This window comes from Lepisma saccharinum, chromosome 1 (assembly GCF_977018435.1).
Source record: "Lepisma saccharinum chromosome 1, izLepSacc3.1, whole genome shotgun sequence".
Classification (NCBI taxonomy): Eukaryota; Metazoa; Arthropoda; class Insecta; order Zygentoma; family Lepismatidae; genus Lepisma; species Lepisma saccharinum.
The window spans coordinates 137,796,281-137,814,976 of NC_139229.1; the positions used below are offsets into that span (position 1 = coordinate 137,796,281).

Below are 18,696 nucleotides of genomic sequence, written 5' to 3' on the forward strand. Positions count from 1 at the left end.
TCGTGTAAACCCGAGTGTTCTAAACGCATTGTAATTTTAAAATTTGTGAACAAATATTATCGCGAAAATAATTGTAATTCCAGAAATTATATCATTCGTGTAACAATAATATCTTGCTGGTGAGATCCTATGTACTGACAATGATCAATGCTGTTAACGTACTGAACCATTTATTGCTGGCACTATTCCTCTGTCAGTGCAGTTGAAAATCCATCGCTCGTTTTTGCGCTGCAAGTTGTATCTTACACAGCAATTAATGACATTTTGGTGTCTCTTACACCATGGATATCCACAGGATTTGTTCCGGGGTTGATGTAATCGAGGCACTTTTTTCCAGCGGTGCAGCAAACGAGGCACGTTTCTCCCCAAAATAGCGATGCAGCTCAAAAAAACGTAGCTGTTAGCTGGAATATGTTCATATATGTCAGTTAGTTATCTGGATATCTGAATTATTCAGATACTAATTAAATAAGATGCGGATATCTACAATCTAGATAATCTGTATTTCCATGTAATAGACTTTGTCTTTATGAACCTCCTGCAAAATTAAAGGCTATTGTCGATTTTTTCTGACGCTGTTGCCACATTCAAAGTTCACCTCAAAATGCTGAGAGAAAATGTAGCTGTAGCGAAATTTTCGCTACAACTACAGGAATTTTGTAGCTTCGCTACCGCTACAACTACAATTTTCAAAATGTAGCGTCGCTACAGCTACAGCTATAAATTTTGTAGCTAGCTACTGTAGCGACGCTACAAGTAGCGCGCTACTTCTGACCACTGGTATGCAGATACATCGAAACATGCGTCCATCTTCTGTTGCAACATGCAGGAAAGCATCCATTTGCAAAATTCAATATAATTACAAATGAATACCACTTAAATTCGTACTGCACGTGCAAAATAAGATATCGTTAAGTGAAAATATATAATATTTATGAAATATCTTCTGTGATTTAGTTACAATCAGTGATTTCTTCTCTAATAAGTGTGAATACTGCACATGCAAAATAAGATATCGTTAAGTGAAAATATATAATATTTATGAAATATCTTCTGTGATTTAGTCACAATCAGTGATTTCTTCTCTAATAAGTGTGAATATGCGCGCGCATTCTGAATATAGCTTTCATTTGCTGCAGCATGAAGCTTTCCGTATTTCACCGAAATTGGCGTCATTTTTGATGCACCAGTCTGATGCACGCTGGTGAAATCTGGAAAGCGCGACATGTTCAGTCTTTCTACTTTACGCAAAGAAATCTGAAGAGATCAAACAAAACGCCAAACAATCTGCTGATAACTTCTGTAGCAGCATGCGCAAAAATTTATGCTTTACAAGCACGTAGCAAGAGAGAAATTAACGAGTCATAGACAATTTTCCGAGCAATACTTCTGAATCCCACTGTACCAAGCAAACGAAAAAGCTTGTGCAGGCAGTGTGTCACCGCTTAAACTTTCGCAATATATATATATTTCATAAACGCAAATAACATTTTAATGTTTCTGTGTTTAGTTTCACGCTTCGAACGCTAGAAATACGGATTTATATCTTGAATATATGCAACCAAGCAACACGGGCCGATTTGAACTACTCTAAACGAAATACACGACTTATCTAAAAATAACCATACAGATGTCTATTTTGTATGTCTGAAGAAGTCTCATAGTAAATTAAATTAGGAAATTAGGTAATTGTTAGAATATTATACCAAAGTCTTCTCACCGGGACCTTTAGTACATGACCTAAGGTTGACACTTAGTCCGGAGACCGAAGTCCCCTTCCTAGGCGTCGGGCCCAGCTAACGGTTTTGATTCCAGGGTACGTGTGACCGGATCGGTTTTTACCCCCGACGAATAGCCGACTCGTGCATAAAGTGACGTTGAATAATAATAATAATAATCAATAATAATAATAATTGATGTTAGCCAGCAGAAATGCTTTGCTGACTTAACGTTGAACTAAAATATAAATACCACCAGTTATGAGGATAAGTATACTATATGTTTAAACACAAATCATAGTCAAATCATATATAACAATAATGTATATTATATAACACACAAAAAATAGACACATTACACAACCCCTCACTATCATTCAAGCATTCACACACTCTCTCATACCGCAGGGGAATAATTACATTAAGATAAGTACATTGGCCCTTTTTAGACACCATGCAATATTTAGTTCTTCATAGGAATATTAAACTGCGCCCGAAGACGTTAATGTGCTTAGAATTAAAGATACTAAACTTTCATCTGCGCGTGCTCATTACATTCTGCCAACGGGCATGACACGTAAACCTTTTATTCTTGCAATTTACCAAAACATTTAAATAATTATTGTTTAAATTATTACTAATGCGCCTTGGAACTTCAGTAACATTAGGCAGGGCACGCAACTCGTGCAACATAGATATCAACTGCAAGGCATACATGTTTACAGAATAAAAATGAAGACACTTGTGTATGAATATATATTAAAAATAGCACGCAGTTAATTTACTTCCTCACTTAGCAAACTTGAGGGATGATTTCTGCAATAGATACATGATTTATGCAGTTTTAATCAAATATTACCGAGTAAAGCATATAAGGTGACATAAACAAAAATATTACTCAACAGTTCGGCGCAGAGCGTGGAAAAACAACAGTATGCTGTGAATCGATCTTCCTAATTAGCAATTGTTTTGAAATTTAGATTATGTTGGCAAGAAATAATTATAATCAATACCTTCGCGACTTTTAACTTTAAATACTGGCATCCTTTCGTCCGACGGCCGATCTTTGGAGGCTTGGGTAGATGATCACTCACACATATAGAAAATGAACAGTAGTATACTATACCATCTCGGCGTTCTAGACGTTTCAGCGACGTTTACCGTAGTCCTCTAAACGGCTGCGTGACGTCAATGCGCGGTCCTCTTTGCGACACTAACACTTCCCCACGCTACTTCTTTGTAGCGGCACTTCGCAATCTTCTTTGACACACTTTCCTTCTACATCACGGCGATCATAGACGAGGGAAAACAGCCTCTCTGTCATCTTGTCGGCCTCGTAATGGAGCGATTAATTGATTCGCATCGTCTCTCTCTCTACTCGGGGGACGGCGAAATAAACGGGCGAAGTTCCTTTACCGGGGGTACTCGTGGATTCTCGCTGCTAATCTCACGCGGGACGTCGGCGTCGTCTCAAGACGCAGTAGGTGTCGCTTCATTATCTCAATCTTCTCTTCTAGACGGTAGATCTAAGTGTGGGCTGGTGTCGCTTCATCTTCCAATTTCTCTCTCTCTCTCTCTTTCTCTCTCCGTAGAATTCTCGTCGGGCGTCGGTGTCGGCGTCGAAGTACTCTAGGAATGCTGTTTCGACTGGCGGCTTTCGGCGGTATCATTTCACGGCTTCTAATCGGGCTGTGGGCGTCGTTTGTAGCGATGTGTCGTTTGTGGCTTTTGTAGCGCTTGTGGCGGCGTTTTAGTGGTGTGGCGTCGCGACGCTGAGCGATGATCTGCTGCGTTGTCGGCTTCATGCAGGCTAGGAAGACCCAAGGCCCTCCTTCTCTCGTGATTAGCCCGCCATAGTGGTATTAATGTTCCTCGTCACAAAACGAATAACTCGAATCCAGTGCACAGGTCACTAATTAACACTGCGTATTCGTACAACTAGTCACTGTCACTCACTCACGCAGGATAAAATACACGGCGCGGTAGAAAAAGACAAAAGTCCCGAATCTTTACTCCGACTGTCGCGGAGGTGTTGTCGGTTCGAAAACTGGCGGTAGACTGTACTTGTTTGTTCGTTCTGCCACTATATAAAGACAGCTTGAAACTTCGAATACAACGGACTGACTTTTAGGCGCGGGAATCTGAAGTTACGACGTTGGTGGTCAAGCGTCCATTTTTTGCCTGGTCCAGCTTCTTCAAGCACACGTGTTGCCTTAAAATGGGGTGAAAAGAATAGTTCTACCCTCATCCGGTACGTAACATGTTCCTTCAGTAATTGGCCTCCCAAGTTGACTTTCCGTCGCCAAATGCACAAAAGTCGCTCAAAAATAGTGAAAGATTTATCACAGCATATTGTTGGTCCCGAGCTCCTACGACCGAAAGGGGGCAAAGTCAACAAAAGCAGAGAAACACAAAAGGTTTAGAAACGTGGTGTTTTTCTACCGAAGCTTCACGAGGATACGAAGTTACAGAAAAATATAAAATAACGAAAACCTAGGATAAAAAAAAAGTAGGTGACAAAAACTGATTGTCATATCTCGCCCCCCCTAACTTGAAAAAAAATTGTAGGCTTGAAAAATCGCTCTCGGCTGGGGAGATTTTTGAAGGTTACATATTTTTTTAAAACACCCTATATATGAATACTTTTTTGAAACACCCTGTATGTGAACCTATACATGAAAAATACTTTTTATGTGAGCACCCTGTATATAAAATTTCACACAAAAATACCTTGATGATTCACAATAATAATACACAAGTAAACAGGGCTCAAATAATACATAATACCAAAATACATAATGTTGAAAAATAGCAATGATATTAACAATATAGAAATAAGTGACATATAAATAAAACACAAAACAAATCAAATTGTAGCTTCTCTTCACAATGTCTCTTAAGTGCCCAATGGCAAATTGCAGATTTCGCGATACCTTTTCATCCAATCTTCCCGTTTCTCTTCAGAGCAGTTCCATCGTTTGCAATTCTCCACGTGCTGCGGCGCGAGTTGTTTTCCTGTTACGCAATCATCAAGATCCAAGATGTTCGTTGCAGGTTTGCCCTTACAGAAATATGGTCCATCGTACATGAAAAATAATTTCTTTATTTTTCCTTCCACCTGCGAGCTCAGGCCGTGGTTCTTTACGAACACGAGATCTCCTTGCTTGATCTCAGCGCCGGCTCGCGTCGCCTTTTCATTCGCCTTTCTCCTGGCGCTCTTGGTACGCTCTACGGCCATCAAGATTTTCTCACTGAGTTTTGGGTCGCGGTCATCCTCCTGTAACCCGAAGTGACGTATCACATCTCTTCGTTGGACACTTCCGAAGTGAAGCTCCGCGGGTGTAAATCCTAACCTGTCGGACTCCGTGCTATTGAGTAAAAGTGCAACAGAAGTGACATGCTTGCTCCATTCCTGGTGGTTACCGTGGCAGAACACTCGCAGCAGTCGGTTCATCTCGCAGTGCATCTGCTCCACCTGGTTCGCCTGCGGCCTGTAAGACGGTGTCCAGAGGGGTTTCACACCGTAAGCTTGAAGGATATCTTTCCAGACACTGCTGGTGAACTGTGGCCCTCGGTCTTCCATTAAGCCTCGCAAAACCAGGATCCTTTCATTATCCCCTAAGGACAGCTCCTCTGAGGTAGTTTCAAATCTCTCCAAAAATGCAGACGGTAAAACCCGATCAGTCCCGTTGAATCTTTTGAAATGGGTTTTATATTCAAGAGGAAAAATAGCTCTTCTCGCAATTGTGGGTACCGAATAATGACCTTCGCTGCTGGTGGTCGCTAGTCGAGTGGGTAAACCGGGGAAAGTCTCATTTACCGCTAGCTCATTGATACTTTTCAATTCAGGCAAAGGGTCCTCGTTATTGCTGGTGGTCGAAGTACCTGGGTTCGTCCTCGTAGCCGTGGGCGTTTCTCGTCGCTGAGGGTGAGAAAGGTCCAAACTGTCCATTCTTTTTTCCAAGGCCTGTATCTTTTGGGAATGGTCATCAACCTCGCCTATTGTTTTCGCCACGCGCTCTCTCAAACCTTGCGAGTCCTCGTGACAGCTCGCCTCAAGTAGTGCCAGTTCCTCGTCCGTCTGGTCTGTCCGTCGCGACAGTGTTGCCAACTGCTGGTCCTGGTCATCAACACGGGAATCCAAGCGAGCGATTTCCGCGGTGAGTTTCTGCTCACTATCTTGCAAGCGCGTGGAAAGACGATCAGTTATTTGTTCCACCGAAATACGCACCACTTCCTGGAATCGGGTCTCAAGCTGTTCGATTCGCTTTTGTGTGTCTGCATGCTCCGCCCGGATCAGCTGTCTTATCATCTCGAACATCCTGTCGTTGGTGCCGGCGCCATTCTTCAATGCATCATCTGTTTTTTCCATCGGAGCGACATCTTCCGGGGGGGAAACGGTCAGCTGATTCAGATCTTCAAAAGATGGCGTGGATTCAGTATTTACAACTAAGCCCCCGTGTCCTGGAGTTCCTGACGAAATAACACAAGTACTACAGCGCGACTGCGCTTCGTTCGATGGGTCCATTTCACTTAATGGGATTTCAATCCCGCAAACTACACACTTCCGTGCTTCGCTCATCTTTCCATAAATAATTTTCTCACTTCTCAATTTCATTAGATATTTAAAAACACTCACTATGACCTGAGGTCGTCAGAAGATAAATCTGCACTTCAAAATATATAACGCACTACAGAAAAACAATACCAACAATAACCTATCAAAAATGCAGAGAGGAGGGCACGACGGGTCCCCTTTCTGCTACCTACAAAGAAGCCTACGCACACACAAACAAATGAAAGTCGCCACTAAATCTGCATGAAATAATTCCTAGAAAATTCGCCCTTGCCGATATTCGCCTACTTAATTGCCCTTTACGTTAATCAAATTCGCGCCAAGAAATGAATAACGCAAACACAAAATACTAAATGACACAAAAAAATATAATAAAAACGCCACAAGAATACACGTAAAGACAAAATACCCAATAAAAGTTTAACCAAAGCAATGAAAAAATCCTCACGCTATCTATCAATTAAAAAAATGAAAATGTACTTCCCTCGACGAGGGTAAAAGATAGACCGGTCCCTGATCGGGATGCCAAATTCTCACCGGGACCTTTAGTACATGACCTAAGGTTGACACTTAGTCCGGAGACCGAAGTCCCCTTCCTAGGCGTCGGGCCCAGCTAACGGTTTTGATTCCAGGGTACGTGTGACCGGATCGGTTTTTACCCCCGACGAATAGCCGACTCGTGCATAAAGTGACGTTGAATAATAATAATAATAATCAATAATAATAATAATTGATGTTAGCCAGCAGAAATGCTTTGCTGACTTAACGTTGAACTAAAATATAAATACCACCAGTTATGAGGATAAGTATACTATATGTTTAAACACAAATCATAGTCAAATCATATATAACAATAATGTATATTATATAACACACAAAAAATAGACACATTACACAACCCCTCACTATCATTCAAGCATTCACACACTCTCTCATACCGCAGGGGAATAATTACATTAAGATAAGTACATTGGCCCTTTTTAGACACCATGCAATATTTAGTTCTTCATAGGAATATTAAACTGCGCCCGAAGACGTTAATGTGCTTAGAATTAAAGATACTAAACTTTCATCTGCGCGTGCTCATTACATTCTGCCAACGGGCATGACACGTAAACCTTTTATTCTTGCAATTTACCAAAACATTTAAATAATTATTGTTTAAATTATTACTAATGCGCCTTGGAACTTCAGTAACATTAGGCAGGGCACGCAACTCGTGCAACATAGATATCAACTGCAAGGCATACATGTTTACAGAATAAAAATGAAGACACTTGTGTATGAATATATATTAAAAATAGCACGCAGTTAATTTACTTCCTCACTTAGCAAACTTGAGGGATGATTTCTGCAATAGATACATGATTTATGCAGTTTTAATCAAATATTACCGAGTAAAGCATATAAGGTGACATAAACAAAAATATTACTCAACAGTTCGGCGCAGAGCGTGGAAAAACAACAGTATGCTGTGAATCGATCTTCCTAATTAGCAATTGTTTTGAAATTTAGATTATGTTGGCAAGAAATAATTATAATCAATACCTTCGCGACTTTTAACTTTAAATACTGGCATCCTTTCGTCCGACGGCCGATCTTTGGAGGCTTGGGTAGATGATCACTCACACATATAGAAAATGAACAGTAGTATACTATACCATCTCGGCGTTCTAGACGTTTCAGCGACGTTTACCGTAGTCCTCTAAACGGCTGCGTGACGTCAATGCGCGGTCCTCTTTGCGACACTAACACTTCCCCACGCTACTTCTTTGTAGCGGCACTTCGCAATCTTCTTTGACACACTTTCCTTCTACATCACGGCGATCATAGACGAGGGAAAACAGCCTCTCTGTCATCTTGTCGGCCTCGTAATGGAGCGATTAATTGATTCGCATCGTCTCTCTCTCTACTCGGGGGACGGCGAAATAAACGGGCGAAGTTCCTTTACCGGGGGTACTCGTGGATTCTCGCTGCTAATCTCACGCGGGACGTCGGCGTCGTCTCAAGACGCAGTAGGTGTCGCTTCATTATCTCAATCTTCTCTTCTAGACGGTAGATCTAAGTGTGGGCTGGTGTCGCTTCATCTTCCAATTTCTCTCTCTCTCTCTCTTTCTCTCTCCGTAGAATTCTCGTCGGGCGTCGGTGTCGGCGTCGAAGTACTCTAGGAATGCTGTTTCGACTGGCGGCTTTCGGCGGTATCATTTCACGGCTTCTAATCGGGCTGTGGGCGTCGTTTGTAGCGATGTGTCGTTTGTGGCTTTTGTAGCGCTTGTGGCGGCGTTTTAGTGGTGTGGCGTCGCGACGCTGAGCGATGATCTGCTGCGTTGTCGGCTTCATGCAGGCTAGGAAGACCCAAGGCCCTCCTTCTCTCGTGATTAGCCCGCCATAGTGGTATTAATGTTCCTCGTCACAAAACGAATAACTCGAATCCAGTGCACAGGTCACTAATTAACACTGCGTATTCGTACAACTAGTCACTGTCACTCACTCACGCAGGATAAAATACACGGCGCGGTAGAAAAAGACAAAAGTCCCGAATCTTTACTCCGACTGTCGCGGAGGTGTTGTCGGTTCGAAAACTGGCGGTAGACTGTACTTGTTTGTTCGTTCTGCCACTATATAAAGACAGCTTGAAACTTCGAATACAACGGACTGACTTTTAGGCGCGGGAATCTGAAGTTACGACGTTGGTGGTCAAGCGTCCATTTTTTGCCTGGTCCAGCTTCTTCAAGCACACGTGTTGCCTTAAAATGGGGTGAAAAGAATAGTTCTACCCTCATCCGGTACGTAACATGTTCCTTCAGTAATTGGCCTCCCAAGTTGACTTTCCGTCGCCAAATGCACAAAAGTCGCTCAAAAATAGTGAAAGATTTATCACAGCATATTGTTGGTCCCGAGCTCCTACGACCGAAAGGGGGCAAAGTCAACAAAAGCAGAGAAACACAAAAGGTTTAGAAACGTGGTGTTTTTCTACCGAAGCTTCACGAGGATACGAAGTTACAGAAAAATATAAAATAACGAAAACCTAGGATAAAAAAAAAGTAGGTGACAAAAACTGATTGTCATAGTCTCGAACGAGACCGAGAGCCTAGGACACTAAGTCCCGAATTTACAAATGTGTGGCTCGCTCTCGGGATCGTCAAGTCTCGTAGGTCTGGCCTCGTTCTCATCTCGATTTTTACACGGTCTTCCTGGTATCATCCCTAATTTTAGTATACTACATCTTCATCGTACGTAGAACTTCATCGTAAATGCATCTCTTCCTAACAGCTTGATGCGGTAATTTGTTCCTTCCTGTAGCGAACAAGGTATTCGACTCTCCATAGGCGTGCATGCGTTAAAAGCTCCTACTTGATATGACAGTTGAATTCATTACCTCCGCAAACGAGTTCATCTAATCCCATCTCGTCTCCTACCCCGAGGGCCGTTGCTATGGAAACGTAGAGTGCGTAACAGGAGGAGGAAACTAATAATCTTGGTGGCACATATGCATTTAGGCACGAGCTGTAGGAAAGATCCAGCAGTTCAATTTACTAACGAATTTAATTATAATGCCCTCATCGGATGAACTGGTTCTCGTAGATGTAGCAGCACTGGTCCCAAGACTGAAAATAGGAAGCGCTTCCGCTTTTCTATCGGGTTAATCGTAATGATGGTGAAGATTTGATGAAACATATGGTCGGACACATTCATGATGGCATCGAGACCAGACGTGACTCGGCAATGTGTCTGTCTCGTCTCGAATTGGAATTGCTTATCTTGTCTCGATTTAGAAACATTCGTCTTGCTCTTGCCAAGGTATTGGAAGGACAGTCTGTCTCGAGTATAAACAACAAGCTGCAGATCCAGTGCCGATTAGCCTCTCTGTGTATAAAGTGGACTTAAAACCAATACTCCAGAAAATCAGGTCAAACAACTTTTCTTAATGACATATTTTCTCTTTCACATCTCGCTTCCATGCTATAGGCTCCCGAAAAATTGAAATGTATCCTGAATGCATATGCAAGCACGCAACGCGGGCTCCCCGGTACCACTAATGGATTGACCTTGTAACTAAAGAAAATATGTGACATATCTGTAAATAATCAGGTAAATACAGCTATTATGTCAGGTAAAATTTTCAATATAATACCAAAGTTTGGAACGAGACTGAGATCTGTCTCGTTCTCGGTCTCGTCTGGACAAGTCTCGAGTTATACAAGGTCTCCACAGACTTGCCACAGGAAATTCGAAAAGAGCCGTTCAGGAGAGATGGCGGGGTAGGTGCTAAAGAAATAAATATGAACTCTAGTACAGTGCAACCGTGCAACCGTGTGAGTTTATGAGCTCACTCCTGCACCAAGTGTAAGTTCTCAGTTCTTTCATTCACGTGAAATATGAAAAAACACTCCAAAAAAGTTTGGAGCATTACAATAGGAACTTACCAATAACTAAACAAATATCCTGATTGCTTTTACATTTTTCGAGTCCTACATCATTGAGACACCGAAATAACTGAAAAAGTATGAATAATGAGTTCCCAACGACATGTTCACAAAGTCCGTAAGCAAAAACCTACACAGTACTACAGCCACCCTAATCGCCTGACATTGTCGCGTGCCTTTTGAAGCACGTTCAAGTGCTAGGAGGAAAATAATTCACCATAAAGTACGCTGTAAGACAGTTACTGTAAAGTATGGTCGTGAAAGATTTTTCTTGACAAAACTAATACTTAATTGTAACGTCATTCCCGTTTATGAATCTACAAACTGAAGATTATGTCCATTCTACTGACCATCCTTAAACCCACTATGTAGGAATACTCACATGGAATGGTGCCATCAAGCTGCTGATCCAAGGTCACATCTTGTAGCTGACTCGGACTTGTGCTGAAAGAATAAAAAGTTTGAATTAATAACGAACAGCAAAAGCGGATATGCAAACTTGTATTTATGCACAGAAAAAATGAAATGTAAAACAAGAAATTAACATTGTACAATGAACTGGAGAAAAGACCGCTAGTGCCACAAAATTCATCATTGAACTATTACAGCAGACAGTTATTGAACAAGGTGTTTCGCCATCTTTGTTTGGCATGATTGTGGTGTAGAATCAGTAAATCGCACTAAACTGGAGGAAGTTGTTTCAATTTTAAACTGGTTCGCTAGATACCTCAGGAGCAGGAAGTTTGAAATCAAGAAGTCCTCACTTGAAAAAAATGAAATCCACACTTGCTTGACAGAAGGTGACAAATAGTTTTTTCCTTTGATTAAACCGAACGCATCAGACCTAAACAAATTGGAAGCAAGTGAACGTTTTAGTTTCACTGAGACACCTCCAACGGAACGCGATGCAACTATTAACTCCTTGTTTAAATTTAGATGGGGGAGAAGGACTGAAACGTTTCCTCTTCGTTTTCAGACATTCTGTTATTTCTTGCCAACTCTCTTCGTTAAAACTGGAATCCAGGAACACAAGAAGGCGTCTCGCTCTACGACCAATTCCGTCCCACGTCTTTACACCAATTGCTTTCCTAACTTGCGATCCACTTTTTTCATCTGCACCAACAGCAGTTACAAATCGTTCTCTTTACCGTCATTTGTTTACAAGCAAACAACGTTTTGTTATACACTGCATAAAAAGGTTAAACATCTTGTCGGAATCAGATGTGTTCATTTAGTCCCTTCCCCTCGTGAACCTAGCTCGTCTTCACCCTTACGGCTTCGCCTTAAGAAGGGATGATGACGAGACGAAACTTGGCGGTGTCTCGTTTCAATTTGAAAACATACGTCTCGTTCTCTCGAGGGCAAATCTCGGTCTCGTCTGGAAGTAGCATAAACAACATACGTCACCGCACACACTTTCACAGCTTGTAGTGGTCTCTTAATAACTTTTTTTCTTCATTTAACACCTAGTTTCGAGGCAACGAGCCTTCAAAACAGAATTTCATCCTGACCATATATGCAACAACGCAGCACTAATGGATCGACTTCCCAATTACCGTGAACAAAATATGTTACTAATCTATAAATAATCAGGTAGGTATCCTCTAACTACGTTTGAAGAAGTCTCAAATTACACGCTGTGAAAGTGTGTGCGTTGGCACATTGCATGTTGTTTATGCTCTTTCCAGACGACACCGAGATTTGCCTTCGAGAGAACGAGACTGATGTTTAGAATACAAAAACACAGTTCCGTTTATTTTGTAAAGGAGTTTAGTAAGACTAGGTAGAGAGCAAGTGAGTGGTTAATTTGGCTTGAACAATATGTCAGTGTGTAGAGAAATATCAATTAGCATCTACAGTTCCGTATTTTAGTAAAAAATTCGGTAACAACTCGTAAGCTGAAAACTTACGTTTTAATTAGAAATGCCGAAATTATATTTTCCTCGTAAGAGACGAAATTACGAAAAACTAATCCCCTTTAAATGTTTTAAGAGCAAGTAGGGTGTGCTTTCATTAGATATGTCGAAAAAGTGAGCACAAATATTGCATCTCTCACAGACACGATTTTCCTATAAACGCAGTCCACCAGATTTTGATCTGGGCGTAGATGTTAATAGTGGTTTTTCGCTTATGTTTATGAAACTCGCAGAAAGATCACTTAGAATAATTTCTCTTTCACAAGTGTTTGCTATTTCAAGAAAAAGCCTCAAATCCGTTCTCACAAGGTATATCCATTTTCCTGCAAGTTACAAGCGGTCTCAAAAAAAGAGATTTATCACGTGTGCTCGCCGCCATATTGTGCATATCGATATGATGGAAAATGTGATATGTGGCATTCCATATGGAATACGAATTCAAGTGAGTTTCTAGTTCCGAAGAATCGGTCGTCTCTGGTTTAGATAATTATTTGAAAATTTCGAATGAGGTCCACGCTCTCGGACACCAAAGTATCGCTATTGTCTCGATAACTCTCGAAGGATCTGGTCTTGCTCGGGTTTTTACAAGCTCGTCTTGGTCGCGGTACCATCCCTAGCCATCACGCTCGGCTCGTCTGCCCTCTGGTCAGAATGAAATAATAATGACAAAATGGCGAATAGAGATGTCAATGCCAAAGAGAGAGAACGTACGAAGATGAGGATGAATGATTAGATTAACTTGATGAAAGGTCATTCACTCACAAACACAAAGCCTCGAGCCGGAAGTTCAATGGAGATATCGTTAAGTCGACCACTGAAAGCGCTCGCCAACACAGATGGCTTTGTACGAGTAAATATATAATTCCCTATAAGTGAAGAGTAGGCAAACATCCCGTCGGCTAAAAAAATTCGACTTCGGGCACTGTTTGTATTATCTGATTCTAGAATTTAGCAAATGCTTGTTAGTAAATTTGATTGCCATGAATTTTACTTATAATTTTGCAATAAGATGTGCAATGCAAAACACTAGTCACTATAACACCGAATACTTTTATTATTATTACGATGATCAAATCTGTATTGGGACGTCAGCATTCAATGCTCAATAAATCTGTTTCCGTGTCGATTCTTTTGCCAATTTAGGGTAATAGCGACGATGAGGTTATGTGACTAAATTAAATGGATGGAAAAACTCTCGCAAAGTAACAACCTCGTTCAGGTCCGGAACCATCGGTGGCGAGATCTTGGCATACCACGGAATACGCTCAAAGTTTCTTAATAAATACGATACAACGAGGTGATTTATAAGGGTAACGAATGTCAGTAACTATCCTTCATTAAGAAAAGTATCGTATGTCTACCGTTCTAACATGACTTACGTCAATGCGAGTGAAATTCTATCACACATTTCTTTAAAAAGAACACAAAAGAAACGTTAAGAAAATCCACCGCAATGCATCATTATCTGCGCAACTTGGAGAGCAAATTTGATACCAGATCTCGGATACCCATTTAAGTTACTGTTTTCTGCGTTTTACGTCTTAACCAAAGCAAAGTCCTTACTGTATTGAATATGATATAAATCCGATAATTAAGAAACAGGGAGACGTATATGTGTGTGTAACTTTGAGGCGGTGTACATTGTGCATTACAATAGCAAATTAAAGTCATAATTTAAGTTATAATAATAATAATAATAAAGTTATAATTTAATAAAATAGAAATTGTAGAAGTCGCCAGTCGAAACTAATAACGTGCCGACCTCTGTGGCGGAGTGGTTAGCACAGCGCGCTACGATCCCAAAATCACGGGTTCCAAATCCCGGCCTGGACACGGGTGTTCTTTGCGAGTGTATCTTCATGAATTTTATATCACCATCACTCATTCACATCGTCGCGATTAGCCAAAAGTAGCAGAAAAGCGAAATAAAATAAACAAAAGTAATCAATCTAATGACGTGCATAATAATCCGCATAACGAACCCGTAATAGCACAAATAAATATGCACACCAGCGTGGATTCCAGATGTGAAAGATTCAGGGTTAATTTTCAAAGTGATTAAAAAATATAAACAATATTCGTACGCACAAACATATGAAAAAATCGTTGATGTTTAGCGCAACGTCCAAATGAAATGGTCAAGTCAATGACCTTGAGATATTATATGTGCGTGGGTGGCTGTGCGTGAACGATGCCAAGGTGTATATATACTTTTTTGGTCCCTGCACTTTCAAATATAGAAGTAGGTGCTCGGCCACACCTTCTCCACGACCTATCCCCACATCGTGTAGTCTCCTTTTTCCATTCTCTGAAGATGGGAGCATGAGTGTCGACAAGAATTTGGGTATAAAGCGGCCTCAAACAGTTGATATTAAATTGTGCATGTATGAATAAACATAACGATACACATATAGTAACGGCAGTAGTAGAAAATGCATAAAATAATTTATTATAAAAGAGTAAATTATTATTTATTCCTTGGAGTAACACCCTATACACCAGATGAGCACATTTCTGCCAAAATTTCCTTCTATCTTTCTTCATTCAAATGGATATTTATTATATTTTGTTACAACTTTTACGCACTGAAATTTTAAAAAAAGACTAAAGTTAGGAGAAAGTTTAGTCACTAGGCTGATATATAACTTTGGCTATTCTACTAGAATAATATTTGTTTATAGACCATTGCAAATGTAAACTTCTTGCTGTGTTTTGCGCAATTGCTGAACGATTTTAAAAGATGGTATGTACGAGCTATATATTGTATTGCTCAACAACTCGTATTAGAATTTAGTCGCGACTTTGAAAAACGAACTTCACCTTGGATTCCAATGAAAATTTTTACATTTTGGATTCTTATCTAATGTGTTCTTACGTACAAAGTCCCAATATCAATTTCTTGCTAACATTGATGTGGCTTTAATGAAAAGGTTTCTGAAGGCATTCGTCTGAAGCACAGCACTACAGGAAAGCTATATATGGTCAGTGCCAGCGAAAATGATCTGAGACGCGCACGTCACAAGTGAAGCATATGGAAATCGACTGTTCAAACATCATGTCAGACGTTATATCATAAGACGTGAAGGAATAATGAAAACAGTCATCGAAGACAGCAAAGGAGGAACAAAATATATATTAGTAGACCCCGAGTGGAGTACATCAAGTAATTCATTAAAGATCAGCACCACTGCGAAACGATATCAACAGAATACGGGAACAAGGGAGAAATGTAACAAAGAAGAAACACAGTAGGAGGGGCGATCAGGTTGCTCCGACCCTAACATAGAAGGAATGACGCTATGATTGATTTTTTTTATTTTGTTGTTGTTTAGTGATCCTTTATATGCGTTCATTCTGAATTGCAAGTCTGATGGCCGAGTGCACCAACGCCGATTATTTCGAAGTTCAGATGAGCGGGATCAATTTTGATCCACTCTAAATGAACTTGGTTTAAAGATTTGCATTGCACCAACGAAAAACGACTTCAAGAGATTCCGTTCAAATGATCCGAGATTAATTTGTAAGGCTATACCTGATTGGTTGGCTAAAACAAATGACAATCAAGAACCCCACCGAATAGTGTGATGTGTTAAAGTATCAACGTGTAGGAGAAGAAAGTAATTCGGGCTGCAAACTTATCTGAATTTGAGAAATGTACTGATCAACCTTGTCGACGAGTACAAGGATGTAGTAGGGTGTAAAGAAATAATAATCTTAAAAAAGAACTGACGGCATAAGACAAAAGAATAAGGAGAAAGCATGGAACCTTCTTCTACGGGACTTCAATGCCTTACGAAATGCATTCGCGAGAGAACAGCGTACGCTGAAACTCGCCCGCTCAATAAAGATATTTTATTATTATTATTACTGTATTGTGGTAAGTATTTGAATTTTTCATTTCTTAATTCTTATATATTTATATTGTCATGTCGTGTAGCAACACCATGTAGCAATATCGTAACATTGCTCTGTTCTAATTTACCTTGCACTTGCACATGTTTTGTGTTCTGGGATAGAAAGTACAGTATTTAGAAAAATTTCGACTTTGCACCACAGAACCACAAATTATTATTATTATTTTGGCAGTTTTTAGTTTACTTTACACAACTCTCGAATTATCAGCATTGTACATCCAACATCTCTAGCGTTTGCACGCCCTCGATATCACTTTCCGCTTTGTTTATATTCAAAAACAACTGCCTGCAGTCGAAGCGTCAGTATCGTGAACCAGGATCGGCCACCAAAACGGTCTCGAATGGCCGTTCAGAAGATAAACTCGTTTTGATGTTCCTAGATCGCGATCAAGTGTTGAACCGTCTTCGTGCAATGGAATTTTCCAGTGATCCTTTCCCGATCCGAGTTTAAAATTTGATCTTCGTTCGTGCACACGGCCATGAGTAGCGTACAGTTTTCTTTTTACAGGGGTTTAACTGAGTGAAGTTGTGTCAATGTGCCAGAATGGAGAAAACTGAGGTGAGAGCGGCGATCAAATATTTTGTGAAGAAGAAGTGGACGGTATCCAAAATTCATGAGGACTTGGTGGATACACTAGGGGACACTGCTCCTTCATACAGTATGGTGAAGAGATGGTGTCGTGAGTTTGATTGTGGGAGAGAGTCGTGTGAGGATGAACATGCAGGTGGAGTACCAAAAACTGTCATGATGACCGAAAACATTAACAAAGTCCACGATATCGTGCTGAAGGATCGTCGAGTCACTAACCGTCATGTTGCTGAGATGTGTGGCCTGTCATATGGCACTGTGCAAAACATAATTACCCAGGAATTGCAAATGAAAAAAATTGATGCAAGATGGGTCACTCGAAACCTAACCCCACATCAGAAGCGCACCCCAGTGTCATCAGTCAAGAACTTCTTGACAAGTTTCGTGCTGATATAGACGATTTCCTTGCCCGATTTGTAACTATGGATGAAACATGGGCCCATCACTTCGACCCAGAAACAAAATCACAAAGCATGGAGTGGAAACACCCACATTCTCTGCCAACGAAGATGTTCAAGGTGCAAACGTCAGCCAAGAAGGTGATGGCCTCAATTTTCTGGGACTGCAAGGGTGTCCTTCTTGTGGACTATCTACAAAGAGGCCAAACCATCACTGGCACATACTACAGTGACCTAATCAAGAAATTACGTGATTCCATCAAGAAAAAGAGGCGTGGGATGTTGACCCGTGGTGTGCTCCTTCACCAGGGCAACGCACCTGTCCACACCTCACGCATTGCGAGGGCCGCTATCACAGATGCATCGTTCGAATTGTTGCCCCACCCACCCTATTCCCCAGATTTGGTCCCCAGTGATTTCCATTTGTTCAAACATTTCAAGAATGACATTCGTGGGCAAAAATTTTCTGATGATTCTGAGGTGATAAGTGCTGTGGACTCATGTTTGGAGGACCAGTCGGAAGAATTTTTTTTGAAAGGTATTCAGGCGTTGGAGCACCGATGTGAGAAGTGCATTGGAGTTGCAGGGGAGTATGTTGAAAAATAAAATAAAAAATTGAAACCCTATTGCCGCTCTTTCTATGTTAGGGTCAGAGCAACCTGATCGCCCCTCGTAGCTCCACAGTATGGTAAACAAAGGAACGGGGCACGAGAAGAGAAGCACAACAGAGTGCAAGGGAGAAATAAAGAGAGGGGAACTTGCTCAAACGAACCCCAAAAGCACTTAAGATTGGGTAGAATCTTCTACATCTCACTATTGGAAATCCTACGAAAACTAATGAGAAACAAACAGGGACACTTTCTAGCACTTCCACCAAAGGCGTAGATCCAGTGGGTAAATATCTGAAGAGGCAGGGCGGCCTCAACTAAGAATAAAATCCCCTGAAGAGGACTTAAATCTTATTCAGGCAACCTGCCCGACGTTTGTAAACTGCCCACACAAAATCTGTTTCATCATCTGTCTTGGTTACATTTTAATATATTCGGCCCATGTAAAATCACTTCCTGTGCCTGTCCAGGCAGTGACGGCTCGGAAAGATTGCAGGAAAATATATTGCATGGCTTGATGCAGATTAATATCTTGCTAACTTAGTCAAAA

At 40.9% G+C, this 18,696-nt stretch overlaps 1 protein-coding gene across 1 annotated transcript in view; it reads right to left on the reverse strand.

The window, feature by feature from the left end:
- LOC146001536 (uncharacterized) overlaps positions 1 to 18,696 on the reverse strand; it is a 129,515-nt gene that overhangs the window by 89,188 nt on the left and 21,631 nt on the right. The window contains exon 2 of the mRNA XM_083138967.1: positions 11,104 to 11,165. Within this exon, the coding sequence (XP_082995093.1) occupies positions 11,104 to 11,165 (62 nt within the window). The remainder of the gene's footprint in view (positions 1 to 11,103; positions 11,166 to 18,696) is intronic.